Here is a 16934-nt window from a genome sequence, read left to right as displayed (position 1 = left end):
TTCTGCTCCTTAACAACTGGGTGACCCTCTTTTACTCCCTTAGTCTCTCTTTTCCTTACCTCAGCTGGAAAATGGATCAAACAAGAGCCCCAACATCAGAGAGTTGCTGTGAGGATTAAATTCATGAATGTATGTCATGTGCAAAACAGTTTTACAAATTAATAAAGCAATCAATAAATCTGATTGCTCTTATGATGATGATGATAACTATGATTACTGAAGTAATGTCAACAAGGTATAATATTCAATTCAAATGACAAATGAACAAACCTGTACAACCAGCACCTCAATCTGTTATGCTTACACATTGTTTACTAAGAGTAACTGGGCTCAATGTACCATATTCTATCCATTGGGTTGATAAAAGCATTTTTAAAGATGATCATATGATGTGGTAACAAGGATATGGGGAAAAAAAGCTCTCATATATTGGAAATAAAACTAAAAATTGGTACAGCCACCTTAAAAAGCAATTTGACAACTTCTAGTAAATAACAGAATTAAATCTACAAGTCAGCAATTTCCCTTTGGAATACATATCTAGACAAATTCTCCAAATGTGTAAGAAAATATACTTACTGCACAAGATTATTATAATAATTAACTGTTAACTACTCAAATATCAATCTGAAAATAAACTGAGCTATATTCATATACTGAAAGGCACTGCCACAAGTAAACTGAATTAATTGGATATTTTTGTATCCACATGAGAGTGTACAGAAACATTCATTTAAGAGTAAGTAAGCTGGAAAATGATACATACAGTATGATATAATCCTGCACATGAAAATCACATGCAAAATAAAAGTGTAACACAGGTTATTTACAGATTTTTCTTGACTGCATGAAAGAATGTCCAGCAGGTTTCCAATGCTGTAAAGCTTATTCATGACCCTTGTTCCTTATTTACTAAAAGCTCTAATTATTTTGGTAAGCTTCCTCATGAACTTCTATGAACTTCTCCCCTAAAAAAAATTGAGGGATTCCATATGGTTAGTGAGGGCAGATTATCTTCTTTAAGATTTACAGAATCTGTAGGCATATTCTCTCGGTAAACTAGTTACCACCATTAGAGACATCACTCAGTGTGATGTGAAGGGTAAAATTGAGAATTAAAGTATAAAAATCTTCTGGTCCAGAAGTTGTACGCAATTTCTCCTCATAAGAAAATTTCATAATGATTCCTGTGCTCAACAATTTTCACTTGCTCTGCTATGAGTGATAATGAAGAAGACGCTGGTGACTGCTAAGACCAACCACTGACTGAGTCCTCACTGTGTACCAAGCATTGTACTAAGGACTTTAAGTGCATTATGATATTAAATTCTCTTCCAAATGTTAATGGTTCTACTTTTTTATTTTCAAATTAAAAATGTAATTACTCTTTCAAAAATATTTTATTTAAGTATACTGACACAGTACAGTAATTCAGTATTTTTACAGATTAACTCCATTAGAAATTATTACAAGATTATGGCCATTATTCCCTGTGCTATACAGTATATCCTTGTTACTTATTATTTTATACATAGTAGTTTATATATCTTAATCTCTGACCCCTAATTTGCCCCTCCTGCCTTTTCTCTCCCCTTTGGTAATCACTAGTTCATTTTCTATATCTGTGAGTCTGTCTCTGTCTCGTATATACATTGGTTTATTTTTTAGAGCCCACATATATGCGACAAAATATAGGATTTCTCTATCTGACTTATTTCACCCTGCAAAATAGCCTCTAGGTCTATCCATGCTGCTGCCAATGGAAGAATATAACTATTTTATGACTGAGTAATAGTATTCCATTGTATGTGTGTGTATATATATACATATATTTCCATCTAGTATTGCAATTCCATCTGTATTTATAACTCCATCTAACTTACTTCTGCCTCTATCTTCAAATAAAAAACCTAACATCTTATAATCGGAGTAGGAAATGGCAACCTATTCCAGTATTCTTGCCTGAAAAGTTCCATGGACAGAGGAGCCTGGCAGGCTACAGTCCATGGGGTTACAAAGAGTTAGACATGACCAAGCGACTGAGCACACTTACAATATTTTTTCTGCTACAAATCTAAGACTTCTATTCTCAATGTGGGCAATAATGCAGAAAGACTTGGATTTTTAAAGCAGTCTGAATAATTTTTTAAAAATTGAAATCAAAAAGTCATTTTATTTGGCCTGAGATGCTGTTTCTTATGAAAGCAACATAAAAGGTTTCCTATACTTTTAACATGATTCAACCTAGAAATTGTTTAAAGGTGATGCAGCCTAAAGTTCATTTATGAGCTTCACAAATCATCAAACTGTATTACACATCAGAAGAGTAGAATTTTATTTATTCATTGTATAATAAATAGTTAATAAATATGTAAAAGGGACCTCTCTGATGGTCAGCTTTAAATCTGTTTAGAGAAAGTGTCCACTGATTATATTTTACACTTAATGCAAAATATCTTACATATTTCTTTCATTATTTTGTGTCTCTCTACACCTTGTCTAACTCAATACACAGTAGCTTCCATAAAGGCAGGATTTATGTCTTACACTTCCCTGTTATTTAAAAACTATCTGCCTCTCATCTTGTCAATAATCAGGAGTCAGTAAATTCCTACTAAACTGAATCTTCTACTCAGAACAGGAAAATACACCTTAGTGATATACAGAGGTATATATGAGTAGATTTAGGAAAGCCATCATTCCTATTATATATGAAATTCATTCTAGAAAGACCATGTGTTAAAATAACCACAGCCTATGATAATACGCTCACACATACATTTTGAATGTATGTGTTTGAATATCTACTTTCTACAAATAATAGAAAAATTTCAAGTTAACATTTGGTTGTTTGCCTAAGATAATCTCCACAAAAAATATTCCAACTACCTATGCATAATTTTCTCTAGTCAATTTTATTTAGTCCCTGCTGCTGCTGCTGCTAAGTCGCTTCAGTCGTGTCCGACTCTGTGGACCCCACAGAAGGCAGCCCACCAGCTCCCCCGTCCCTGGGATTCTCCAGGCAAGAATACTGGAGTGGGTTGCTATTTTCTTCTCTAATGCATGAAAGTGAAAAGTGAAAAGTGAAGTCGCTCAGTCGTGTCCAACTCCTAGTGACCCCATGGACTGCAGCCTGCCAGGCTCCTCCGTCCATGGGATTTTCCAGGCAAGAGTACTGGAGTGGGGGGCCATTTGTGCCAAATCCTCAAGTACATATTAGTGTTAACCCTGTGTGATACATACTATCTTCTCCACTCTGTGGCCACAGAGAAATGGACAGTGAGCAATATTAAACAGCTTGCTCAAAGTCACAGTAGCAAGTTGTAATCTAGTTGAAACCACCCCTCTCTATCTTTAAACCCTGAGTAGGCAGAATACAGAAATAGTCCTTACCGCCTAGGCTGATTCCAGTTGCTGTAGGCTGCATTTTGAAGGTCACTTTCTTCCCCCTCTCCTTCTTCTCGCTCTGGTAGCTCCGGAATGTCTCTGGTAAAGAGTTAGACAGTAAGTACTCCTAGTAAAACCACACAGGCTGTCTTCTAGGTACTTTATTATTGGTTTGGCTAAAAATACAGAACTGCTTCATATTTTCACCACACTTGGCTAATAAGTATATAATATTTTACATTAAAGGGAAAATATAACCTGATTATATAAAATAAAAACCTCATACTGGAATCAGTCTACTATACCTGAACTTCCCAGGTGGCACCTGAACAAACCCATGTGGGTTTGATCCCTCAGTTGGAAAGATCCCCTGGAGAAGGGAATGGCAACCCACTCCAGTATTCTTGCCTGGGAAACCTTGGACAGAGGAGCCTGGCTGGCTAGAGTCCATGGGGTCACAAAGAATCAGACACAACTGAGTGACTGAGCACCCAGCACTGTAACTGAGTCTGGAGATACAGCAGAACACAAAGTGTCTTGTCTAGTCTTTTTCTTTCCTAATGAAACATGGACAAAGGAAGGAAGGGAGTGAAAAGAATGCGGAAATGCCAGAATTCTTAACAGCAACTATTCAACAACTATTTTCTAAATTTTTCCCATGTGTGAGAAGGCAGACACCCCATGTGTGTTATAAGCTTGTACAGTCCCACTGGATCCCTGGCCTGACAGAATTGAACATCAAGTATGCCAGGAGTGCAGCATCTCTACCTCCTCAGGATGGACCAATGCTTTCCCTTCATCTTTTGAAGACAGATGGAAAATGCTTATGGTCCGCTTCTGTCCATCCAAAGGAGCCAGCCACAGTATTCTTACGGGAAGCAGCTTACGGGCACTTGAGTCCAAGGTCAGCTGTCAATTTCTACAGGAATTCACATTTTTCCAAATGCCAAGCATGTAACAAAATGTGTCCAATCTCTTAACTAACTATAAATATAACTGTAAAATAATAATCTTGTCCAAAAATATTTGGTTTTTACCAAAGGTACAATTTGCATCAATAAATGGTATTGTCAGGACAACAAAGAACGGTTAAATCAATTATGGCATGGTCTTATGCTGTTAGGAAAAATTGGATTTCTAAAGAAAAATATTCGTCTTCAAATAGAGAAAGCTTTAAAAACTCTAATTCAATAAATACTTGCAACTGATACAGAAATTGAAAAAAATCTGAAGACAGCATATGTTCAAATTATATCCATTCTCCCCCAACAGGAATACTGAACTCTGTCAAATCATATCATCTTCAGACCTTGAGATCAGAAGTCATCTAATCCAATAATCCACCTGTGCTTCAATGTGTTTACCAACATTTCTGCCAAACAACTGTGCAGCCTCTCCCAGAATGTCTCACACTTTCTTCGACCTGAAAGTTGGGTCTTTGCTTTGTCAGAGGGAAATCCACCTGCCTGTGGTTCCCGCCTATCGGTCGTGTGGCGGAATTCTCCTTCTGTAATCGAGGAAGGAGACTCTGAATGAGGCTGGGCTCACAGAGACTAATCCTGACTGTGGGACAGGACTGTCAGGAATGGAGCCAAAGAAAGATTTTCAAAATGACATTAAGAAGCTGACTGAGAATGAAATAGTCTGAGTGAACCTCAATCTGAAAGATGCAAGGCAGTGGGGGGAAGCAGAGCCTAACCCTCTGGAAATACCACTGGGGAGAGTATGACAGAAAAAGCAGATACAGAATACAGAGAGGAATGGGAAGTAAGAAAGAGTCCTTCTCTAAAATATCCAGTTATTATCCTAAAGCCCAGGCAGGGGGAGCCGCTCAGATGCAGTCACACAGAGCGCATCATATGCTCCTGGCTTGTGAGCTGTACGATGACAAACACCTGGAGTCTTCTCATACAAAAAGCCCCATTTTCTTCAAATGACTGTCCAGTCTCGAATCATTTCACTAACCCAGATACGTTCCTATAAATGTGCTGATTATTCTTTATCCATCTTCAGGCGGGGTTTACAGGACTCAAGCCGTGTGCGCCTCAGCAGAATGAACCTGTTCTGTGTCCCCACACTCACTCAGCCAAGAATGAATTAGACTTCTTGGCACTCATGTTTGATTGTTGAATATCAAATAAGTTCCTGTCAGCTATAACAAGTAACACTCTCTATGTGCATTAAGATTACAGAAACTGGCACAAAGTCACACAGTAAAGGAACAGAGATGAGACTTGAATTGAGCCAGTTTACTACAAAACCTGAGCTCTTAAACTCCACGCTATGCAGCCCCATATTTTCATACAGGACTAGTATAATTCTTTTTTTGGATCCAATGGTTAAGAACATGGAGCCCAACCATGATTTAACCTTGATTCTTCCACCCATTAGTTAGGAAACTTGAGCAAGTAACTTAATCTCTCTGGTGCCGATTCCTCCTGCATGCTTAAAGAGAAATCTGTTACTCAGTTGTTAATATAACTGAAAAAAATACAGGCCCACAGCTGAAAACGTATTGTGCATTCTTTTCGGGATAGCAATTTGACATTATTTCTCTCCCTGTTCTGAACTCAGCAGCAGCATCAAAATCTAGTTTCTGCCTTTCCTAAGGGAGGAAAACAGGATGCACACTGTTTTTGTTTTGAGCATCCTTATATTAACAGTAAATACACTTTTTTGCAGGGAAGCACTTATTCACAGCATTGACAGCTCAGGCCCTTTTCCTTTGTGTGCTAGGAGAGAACCAGCATGCTGAAACTGGCTTTTTTGTTTTAATATTAACATTTTGAGTGCTTTTAAGGCCTCAGAATTTAGTAAGAATATCATGTTATCTTGTCATAGTCTCTAATTAAGCCATGTGAAATGGTATTTCAGAGGGACACTGGAAATTACTGCATCTAGCTTTTTAACAGGAAGTACCACGTAGTTGTAATCAATTCATGTCATTAGCCCTAAGATGGAAATTCTAGAAAGAAGTATGGCTGAGCTTTGCAAAGGGTGGAATGAATACTCTTTTTCCCATAAAATTCAAGGGGCCCTTTGGGCCATGACATTCCTTCCCTTTATTAAACACGTAACAAACCTCTCCTTCTTTAACACTGTCTGCATAGCTGTAGCCACATACAATTTGCAGAGGAAAGAGTGATGTGATGTTACAATGCCTGCAGAGTCACTGGACACCAGAATATTATGGGTTGTTAGAACTGTTGTGAGCAGACCTCAGAATGTTTGCAAAGCTATTTCTTCTTTACAGCATGCTCAAGGAGAAATCTGTTACTCAGCTGCTAATGTAACTGGAAAAAAACAGGCCCACAGCTGAAAATGTATAGTGTATTCTTTCCAGAAAAGCAATTTGACATTATTTCTCTCCTTGTGCTAAACTCAGCAGCAACATCAAAATCTAGTTTCTCTCTTTCCTAAGGGAGGAAAAAACTATATTTCCTGTATTATTCAAATGTTCTCAATACACTGTGTATAAAGAGGCTTTAAAAAGCCAAACATTCTGTACCTAAAATGTATATACACAAAGACGTTCAGCTCAACATTCTCCAAAAGAGGAAAAACATAACCATTAAAAATGTTTGTGAATCTGTATGTACGTTAATGAGTAAATAAATAAAGTTTGAAAATGTTTATGACAGAGGAAAAGTGATATAATACCATAGAAATTGTAGGTTCCAGGGAGTGAATGAAACCATAGTCATATCTGAGGTAAATGCCCCAAAACTCAGTAAGTTGACAGTGGTATATGGACTGATACAACTAAAGACAGATTTAATTTCTTGCTTTTCATATTTTCCCCAAATTTCCCACAATATGTGATCACTCCTTAAGTAATATGGGTTGCTGTTGCTTAGTTGCTAAGGCACGTCCAGCTCTTTTGTGACCCCATGGACTGTTGCCCGCCAGGTTCCTCTGCCCATGGGATTTCCCAGGCAAGAATACTGGAGCAGGTTGCCATTTCCTTCTCCAGGGGATCTTTCCAACCCAGGGATTGAACTTGCATCTCCTGCTTGGTAGGTGGATTCTTTACCACGGAGCCACTAGGGAAGCCCAGTAATATGGGAAAGGGGGGTGATTTTTTTCTTTTTTTTAAATCTTGAAACAGAGAAAAAGAATCCAGTCTTTTTCATTGCTAGGCCTCCCTGACACTGGATTCAAAACTCTTCTTTATAACTTGCTGTATTGATCATTCACACAGCAGACTTACCTGCCAGTGTAGGAAGCAAAAATATCCAGTGCCATTATTCCTCCAGATTGCTGCCCCAAGCTTATTTTGAACTCTTCCATATATTCTGCGGGTACATAAGTAATTCTGGAACAAGACACAATCCATGAAAGCAAAGCTCGCCTGTTGGGAGAATCTTCCAAAATATGAAATAAACTTATTTTGTCCCCTCATCTCTACTTTTTCACACAACTCATTTAAATCAGCTTACTGAGTAGAGACTCCAAACTTCAAAAGAATCAAGTATTCTATAGGCAATAATAACAACAGAAATTAAAAAATTAAAGGCTGCTGATAATTATCTGTTTACTGATAATCATATGGGGGAAGAAAACAGCATAATATATATTTCAAAATGAGAAGACTAACAGCAATTTTTTTTTTTAATTAAAGAGATCTAGAAATCCTTAGAAAAGTAATTTTCAGTAATAACATTTATTTTCTCCAAATATTTTTGGGTGCCTTAGCAGAAACAAACTGGGTAAACTCTACTAAACACTGGGCATTCAAAATTACATTCTCCCATAAGACACAATTAATTATGGACATTAACAAGTATTATCAGTAATCATATCCTAGCTTTATTAAAGTTTTAACTCTTAAGTCTGAGTTAAACCATTATCAGTGCATAGAAAGATTTGCTTACTAATATGTAGCAATGTTTAAGTTCATTTTGGTTTCAGAGAAGAAGACTGACACTTGAATGGTCACCCACTAATTCAACAAGTGCTGGCTGAACGCCTATATGTGGAAGGTACTGAGCAAGTTGCTGACTATAGTTATAATGCTTAGAAATGACATCTGAAAAGTCCAGTTTACTGCTGTCCTAAGAGGCCACACAACTGATACACCTGTTGAAGTAGTCTGTTCCGGATCCTCAAACTAACACATGGCATGGCAAGTGAAAGAAAGAACTTCAAGGAATTTCAGGATATTTGTGCAAAGAAACAAAAGCATATATCAAAAATGCACAACACAAAAATCATGAAGACTGTTATGCCAGCTAACCATAGCTTACGCATGAAGATGACAAGTAGCAAAATCTTAGCACTGGAGGGCAAAGATAAAGGATTACCTTTCATGTTATAAGAATATAATATAATAATAGAAGTATACTAATGGCATCATTTATTGAGTAAGGAGGATATATAATATATACTGGTGATTCCATAAAAGGCATTCACTCTGTGAGGTCGCTTATGTTTAGAGTCAGAGGACAGAGTTCTGTTGCTCCTCTGGAGTGTTCTGGTAAGGTAAATCACCCGCTAACGGATCTCCATATCCCCAATAACGAAAAGATGTCACTTTTGATGAGGCGGTTGTAAGTCAAGAAGCGCAACACACACGTAAAACACTGCTCTAACAGAGCACCAGCCAGCCTGGCCCCCACATCCGATTATTCTGGCAGAAGCCGGCACCCTTACGACACTTTGTGACACTTTCACCTCAAGGATCTAACTGAAGTGAAAAACACAATTCAGTGATTTAGGACTAGTGTGGGTGAGAGAGCTGTATTCTAATTCTGGCCCTACTTTATTTATTCATCTACAAAAACATCATTTCCACAGTGTAACAAAAATATATTGAATAGCAAATCTGCATTTATCCCTTCAAAAATAATGAGTCAAAAATGCAGAACACATTATACTTGGAAAGAAGACTGTCTTTTATACAAAGAAAAATAAATATAAATCATAAATTTGAAAAGTCTATTCAAGAAAATTATTTCTGAATTATATCTGAAAATTATTTCTGAAGGTTCAGTAAAGGTAAAACTCATATAAATATAAACTTAAGAAAAAAAAAAGCTTGGTGAGGTAAAAAAAGGCTAGAAGACACAAAAAATAAGAATAATCAGTTCAAAGTATTAAATTTTTTAATTAAATACTGGTTTGGTTTGAGAAGGAAATGATGTGTCTATCCGAGACACTGTTGAAAATGAATTCTTCTCTGTATTTGTTCAAAGGTGTTAAGGTTTACCAAGGAAGAGTTTTAGAAATGTTTTTCTGATATGTTAGGGGGCAGTGAGAAAGAAAGCAGTTTTCATATATTTAGCCTAATTCGGACAGCAAGGGCACTGGAACAAGCATCCCACAGCGCATTAGCCCATGCAGAGCAATTATAATACATGCCTGGTCACACGGCCATACAAAACCTCCAGACACCAACCAAGAACACCAAAACACATACTGAACTGCATAAACACACTAAAACAGCTTCTCTGAGAGGAGTGTTAAAAATTCTTAAAGGCAAAAACTAACCTTAGGTTAGACATGGAGTACAAGAAAACAGAGCAGCATTAGTGATGCTGAAACGTGACAGTTATTAATCCAGAGGTGATCGCCCCCAACGAAAGAGCCAGAAAGCTTCAGTAGTAGGAAAACATGATTTTCAAATGAGTTCACAATCACCAGTGCAATGTGAAAATGTAACCATCTCATAGCTCTGTTGGAAATATGCTCTTATAAAGAAGAAAAAAAAAAAAAAAGGAAAATGTATATACACTGAATCTCTCTCTGGATCTAGCCCCCCATAGGGATGTTACAAAAGCACGAAGTGGTTTTCACAGACAAGTTGTAACACACAGCCATAATGAGCTTTTGAATCACCGATACTCACACATAAAAGGGGGCTCAATCGTCAGCAGGTGCTGCGGAGAATCTAGAATGTGAAGCATACGCCGCGGCATCTTTTTACAATGGTGTTAACAAATGTCAGTGTCTTGAGCTGAATGTGAGATGCATACATATGCAGTTAAAAGTGGGTGCTCCTGGTTGTTTCTTCCCCTTTCCACAGCCCTCCTATCTACACCTCCCCCAGAAAAGCATCTGCTCTTTACTGGTGTCTATAGCAGTAATTATTAACAAGCACAGAAAAATGTAACTGCAATCAATCTTTTATTCCTTGATCAGGAATTCATCCCACACTTTAGGTTAAGGCAGGTGAATTCAGATTCAGCTTGGTAATTATCTGGCAGATGTTACAAGCAGCTGCCGTGAAACACAGAACCCTGGCTATTATTACAGAAATATAAGCGCCCCTGGCAAGGTGGATTGTGAAGTGAGACAGAATGCATTCTGGTGAGGCTTCACATCTGGTTTTCCATAGAAAATAATGAAACCTGGAACTTCAACTGGCTGTTTCTGAACTCTTGAAACACAAATTATCTACCCAGGCATGCACGAAGGCACACATGTTCAGTTCCTAGCCACCTCTCTTAAACGGCAGTAAAGAAAGCCAGTTCACTGTCTCAATAAGCAATGCTTTACTAAAACCAGTTATGAAATTGAAATAATCAAAGTACATTTTTATTAAGTACCTACAATACATTTCTCCACCACTACCTGAGATTAAGCCAGCTTCCTCATGAGAAATCAAGAAGAGGCATGGATGGAGCCTAGATCAAGGCAATGGCTACAACATTTGACTGGCACTTAGGTCGTGGTTTCATTCACAGTAATGGAAGGATTCGACTTTCTGTTTGGGAGAAATCACCCACATAGTTTTCAAAGTAATTTTAAACCTTTTGTTTGTGAAAGCAAGTGAAAGGGAGAAGAAAGGGCCAAAACCACTTAATGCAAAATGTATATGGAACACGCTGCTCGGCCCTGGTCAATCTAAATGGCTATTTGTTTTATCATCTGACAAATTTACTTGAAAAAGGATGCTATTATTCTCATTTCTTTTTATCATTTACCCAATGAGTCAAAACTATAGCCATGTAAATCACAGCTTTAACAGTATGCCCGAGAAGGTATCAAGGTGATTTGTGGGTGTGTTTGTGAGAGTGTGTGTGTGTGTACGCACCTACGTGAACTTGTAAGAAAGATTGATTGATAGACTGATTTCCAGAGGAGAGAAGGTTGTAGGATTTTTCTTATTTTCTCTTTCTAATGTAAGATACTACATTACATTTTGCTTCCTGGGATACTAAAGCAACTATTTATGAATCTCTAGATATTTATGGATTTCTAGATACCCTTTTGGAGAAGGCAATGGCACCCCACTCCAGTACTCTTGCCTGGGAAAATCCCACGGACAGAGGAGCCTGGTAGGCTGCAGTCCACGGGGTCACTAGGAGTCGGACAAGACTGAGCGACTTCATTTTGACTTTTCACTTTCATGCATTGGAGGAGGAAATGGCAACCCACTCCAGTGTTCTTGCCTGGAGAATCCCATGGACAGAGGAGCCTGGTGGGCTGCTGTCTATGGGGTTGCACAGAGTCGGACGCGACTGAAGCGACTTAACAGCAGTAGCAGCAGCAGCAGATATCCTTTACAGTCATAATAAACCTGCTGAAGGCATAAATGGGTAAATTCTGCTGCTATACCAGAGGATAGGGAAAAAAAAAAAAAAAAAAAAAACATGACAGGAGAAAAAGATTGTAGCCTGAAAATGTACTGGATAGCTTTTCAGCTCTTCTAGAGTTGACTAGGTACAAGATTTAAGCTAAATCATTGTCACAGTGGTCTTATTTTCTGGCCAGTTTTTAAATTCTGCAGGACATTTACAACTCGGAGGTAAAATTAAAACCAAGTACCAATTCTGTCGCTCAAGAGTGCCAAAAAGTGAACAGGAGACTTGCATTAGGGTTCATGACATAAGACAAGCATTATCACACAATAAATTAAATGATCAGTCATGAGGTCATCTGTTTAGATTACCTCTAATATAAAGAGCCTCTTGATGAAAGTGGAAGAGGAGAGTGAAAAAGTTGGCTTAAAGTTCAACATTCAGAAAACTAGGATCATGGCACCCCGTCCCATCAATTCATGGGAAATAGATGGGGAAACAGTGGAAACAGTGGCTGACTTTATTTTTCTGGGCTCCAAAATTATTGAAGATAGTGACTGCAGCCATAAATTAAAAGATACTTACTCCTTAGAAGGAAAGTTATGACCAACCTAGACAGCATATTAAAAAGCAGAGACATTACTTTGCCAACAAAGGTCCATCTAGTCAAGGCTACAGTTTTTCCAGTGGTCATGTATGGATGTGAGAGTTGGACTATAAAGAAAGCTGAGCACCAAAGAATTGATGCTTTTGAACTGTGGTGTTGGAGAAGACTCTTGAGAGTCCCTTGGACTGCAAGGAGATCCAACTAGTCCATCCTAAAGGAGATCAGTCCTGGGTGTTCACTGGAAGGACTGATGTTGAAGCTGAAACTCCAATACTTTGGCCACCTGATGCAACGAGCTGACTCATTGGAAAAGACCCTGATGCTGGGAAAGACTGAGGGCAGGGGGAGAAGGGGATGACAGAGGATGAGACGGTTGGATGGCATCACCGACTTGATGGATGTGGGTTTGGGTGGACTCCGGGAGTTGGTGATGGACAGGGAAGCCTGGAGTGCTGCAGTTCATGGGGTCACAAACAGTTGGACATGAGTGAGCAACTGAACTGAACTGAAAATAAAGAGTTTGCATGTAGATCCTTATCATTCATCTTTGAAGGAAAAGGAATGGACACTAGCCTGCAAGTGGTGAGGAAAGCACTTAACATTTCTCTTTCATTTACTGTAGAGGCACTGAAATTTTTAATGATCTTCACTCTTACTTGCATGATTAATAAAATAATCATGAGAGTGCCACATGACCTGATGATCTGTTTATTATAAAATAAAAGCCAAAAAGGCATTAAAAATATGAAAGCCCCTTAGTGAAATTCCACCCTAAAAATAAAAATCTCCTTTATATAAGACTACAGAACCTACTCTAAACTAAACAGCATGTATTTGTCTGCTTTTTATCAATGGAAAAATGAAAAACAGATTTTAAATACAATCTTTCTTACCTAAGCTCTACCAATATGTATTTTATAAAATAAAAATACAGAATGCAGTCAGTAAGACCATATTAATACAAAAAAGTCTCCCATACTAGTATTTATCACATCAATTTAAAGTAAACAATCTTTCTTTGAATTATTTTACTATTTTATCCCTTATACATTAAATGCAAATATTTAATTATTAATTATAGAGGGGAAAAAAAAGGCAAGCTATTACATTCTTCAGGTGTGACGATCTGACAATAAGGTTAAGTAGTGATTTTTATGCTGGCTCAAGAAATGTTTAGTGATTTAAAAAACAAACCACATATATGACATGCTTTTAGTACACTATGAGATGATGAGATATTTAAATTCTTCTTCACAAACTAGCCTGCATGAGCTACCATCAGACCATAACAGCATTTTTATGAATTATCTTATATGGGTTGAAAAGCAGTTCAACAAAGGGAAAATTATGGGTCAGATTGCTTCTATACAATCTTGGCTGACCCCTAAAGAACTGGCTTACTTGGGAATATTCATACAGATCATTAGGTAGTGCAATTTGCTATACTGAGGCCAATCCAAACTTCTATGCAAGTTCCTAAGTGTGGACCATCCTGCTCAATAAAAGAGATCTCAAATCTCATATAAAGATTTTTGCAGAAATCAATGGAAAATTAAAAATAATAATGGTAGGCAACATGGTTTTGAAATATTGTTGTCGTTAGGTATCTGCAGGGGATTGACTCCATGTGGTTTGGATACCAAAAGCCATGGATGCTCAAATCCCTTATGTATGAAATGCCAGAGTACAGCTGACCCTCTGTATCCACAAGTCTTCCATCTACGGATTAAATCAATCTCAGATGGAAATTTGGATCCAAAGTTGGCTACAACTTAGGATATGAAACCCACAGAGAGCCAACTGTATATTTACTGAAACAAATCTATGCATATTTGGACCTGAGAAATTCAAACCTGTGTTGTTCAAGGGTCAACTCTTTTTTCAGTACTATTAGTATTAAGAAGGAGAAGGCAATGGCAATCCACTCCAATACTCTTGCCTAGAGAATCCCATGGATGGAGGAACCTGGCAGGCTGCAGTCCATGGGGTCGCGAAGAGTCGGACACGACCGAGCGACTTCACTTTCACTTTTTACTTTCATGCATTGGAGAAAGAAATGGCAACCCACTCCATATTCTTGCCAGGAGAATTCCAGGGACAGAGGAGCCTGTTGGGCTGCCGTCTATGGGGTTGCACAGAGTTGGACACGACTGATGAGACTTAGCAGCAGCAGCAGCATTAAGAAGTTATTGACTGCAGATATACTCTCCTAAAGTCTACAATCAATGCAATCAATAACTTTTTAGGAATAGTCAAATTCTTCAATGATTAGTATTAAATATATTATCATTTTTGTATATCAAACAGAAGTATGCACTGAGAAAATTCTGATTAATAGATTGAAATTCGTTTATTTCTCAAGCCAAACTATGGTCCAAATGATACTTACTTTATGTCAGGCCCAATGAGAGAATGTCTTCTCAACAGGGCTCGTGCCTGGGCATTGGTTAAACTGATAGTAGATTCTTCATTAATACACAAGATGCAGTCCCCAACAGCAATCCGACCATCTCGGCTAATGGCACCTCCGTGAATAATGCTTCGAACAATCACCCCCAAGCCATCTTTATTAGCACTTACTGTCATTCCTATGGAAAAGGAGGAACACATGTTAAATACATGACTTTCACAGTCTCCCACAGCAATAAAAATAAAAACAAAAATAAACAAATAAGACCTAATCAAACTTACAAGCTTTCTGCATACCAAAGGAAACCATAAACAAAAAGACAACCTATGGACTGGAAAAAAATATTTGCAAATGATGCAGCCAACAAGAGCTTAATTTCCAAAATATACAAACAGCTCATACAACTATAACAACCAAAAAACCAACAACTCCATCAAAAAAAGAGCATAAGACCTAGACATTTCTCCAAAGAAGACACACAGATGGACAACAGGCACGTGAAAAGATCTCAACATTGCTAATTATTTAGAAATGCAAATGAAATGGGTACAATGAGGTACCACTTCATACTGGTCAGAACTGCCATCACTAAAAAGTCTACAAATAACAAACGCTGAAGGGGATGTGGAGAAAAGGGAACCCTCTGCACTGATGATAGAAATGCAAACTGGTACAGCCCCTATGGAAAACAGTATGGAGATTCCTCAAAAAACAAAAAACAGAATTGTCATATGATCCAGTAATCCATTCCTGGATATATATCTAGAAAAAATTGTAACTTGAAAAGATTTATGCACACCATCTATAATACACAGCAAACCACTTGCAATAAACCAGACACAGAAACAACTTAAATGTCCAAAGATAGATGAATAGATAAAGATGTGGTGTGTGTGTATATACATATATACATATATATACACACATACATACACAAATACATACATACAATGGAATAGTACTCAGTCATAAAAAGAAATGAAATAATGCCATTTGCAGCAGCAAGGATAAACCGAGAGATCATCATACTAAATGAAGTCAGAAAGACAAAGACAAATACCATTTGATCCCACTTACATGTGGAATCTAAAATATGACAAAAATTAAGTTATTTACAAAAGAAACAGAGCCACAGTAAGTACAGACTTGTGGTTGCCAAGGGGCCAGGGGGTGGGGCATGTGGATGAATTGGGAGTTTAGAATTAGTAAATGTAAACTATTATGTACATTTATAACTGAACCACTTTGCTGTAAACCAAAAACTAACACAAAATTGTAAATCGACTATACCTTAATAAAATTTTTTTTTAAAAGCATGACTTTCAAATTCATTTAATTTGAATTTAATAATCTCTACAGATTCATATATAAAAGAACAAGAGTAACTTTTTAAGCTTTGGACCATAAAAAAGGCTGAGTGCTGAAGAACTGACGCCTTTAAAGTGTGATGCTGGAGAAGATTCTTGAGTCCCTTGGACTGCAAGGAGATCAAGCCAGTCAATTCTAAAGGAAATCAATCCTGAATATTCACTGGAGGGACTGATGCTGAAGCAGAAGCTTCAATACTTTGGTCACCTGATTTGAAGAGTCAACTTATTAGAAAAGACCCTGATGCTGGAAAAGATTGAAGGCAGGAGGAGAAGTGGACGAAACAGGATGAGATGGTTGGATGGCATCACCAACTCAACAGACATGAGCTTGAGCAAGATGGTGAAGGACAGGGAAGCTGGACACGCTGCAGTCCATGGGGTTGCAAAGAGTTGGACAAGACTGAGCAACTGAACAACAACAAAACTTTTTAAGCAGTAAAAACAATCAAAAGGAAAGGAAAACATGAGCTTCAAATATTTTTAAAGTCAATTTAGAAATGTTTCTGAGATTTTATCTAAAGACACTCCACATTAAGTATGTTAGAGATGAAACAGGGTCTACACTGTACAGTGAATGTAGCTCAGCCTATGGGATGTGTCTCCACCACACCAAAGCTGAGGGAAAATACGTTGATAGC

At 37.7% G+C, this 16934-nt stretch overlaps 1 protein-coding gene across 13 annotated transcripts in view; it reads right to left on the bottom strand.

The window, feature by feature from the left end:
- MPDZ (multiple PDZ domain crumbs cell polarity complex component) overlaps positions 1-16934 on the bottom strand; it is a 168079-nt gene that overhangs the window by 49747 nt on the left and 101398 nt on the right. For all 13 annotated transcript variants that reach the window (XM_044939853.2, XM_044939850.2, XM_025281520.3 and 10 more), the window contains 3 exons: positions 14906-15104; positions 7598-7702; positions 3394-3486 (listed from right to left, as the gene is read on the bottom strand). In XM_044939853.2, the coding sequence (XP_044795788.1) occupies positions 3394-3486; positions 7598-7702; positions 14906-15104 (397 nt within the window). The remainder of the gene's footprint in view (positions 1-3393; positions 3487-7597; positions 7703-14905; positions 15105-16934) is intronic.

This window comes from Bubalus bubalis, chromosome 3, assembly GCF_019923935.1.
Source record: "Bubalus bubalis isolate 160015118507 breed Murrah chromosome 3, NDDB_SH_1, whole genome shotgun sequence".
NCBI lineage: Eukaryota > Metazoa > Chordata > Mammalia > Artiodactyla > Bovidae > Bubalus > Bubalus bubalis.
The sequence above is the reverse complement of the archived record's forward strand: the minus strand, read 5'-3'. Positions and strand labels throughout refer to the sequence as shown.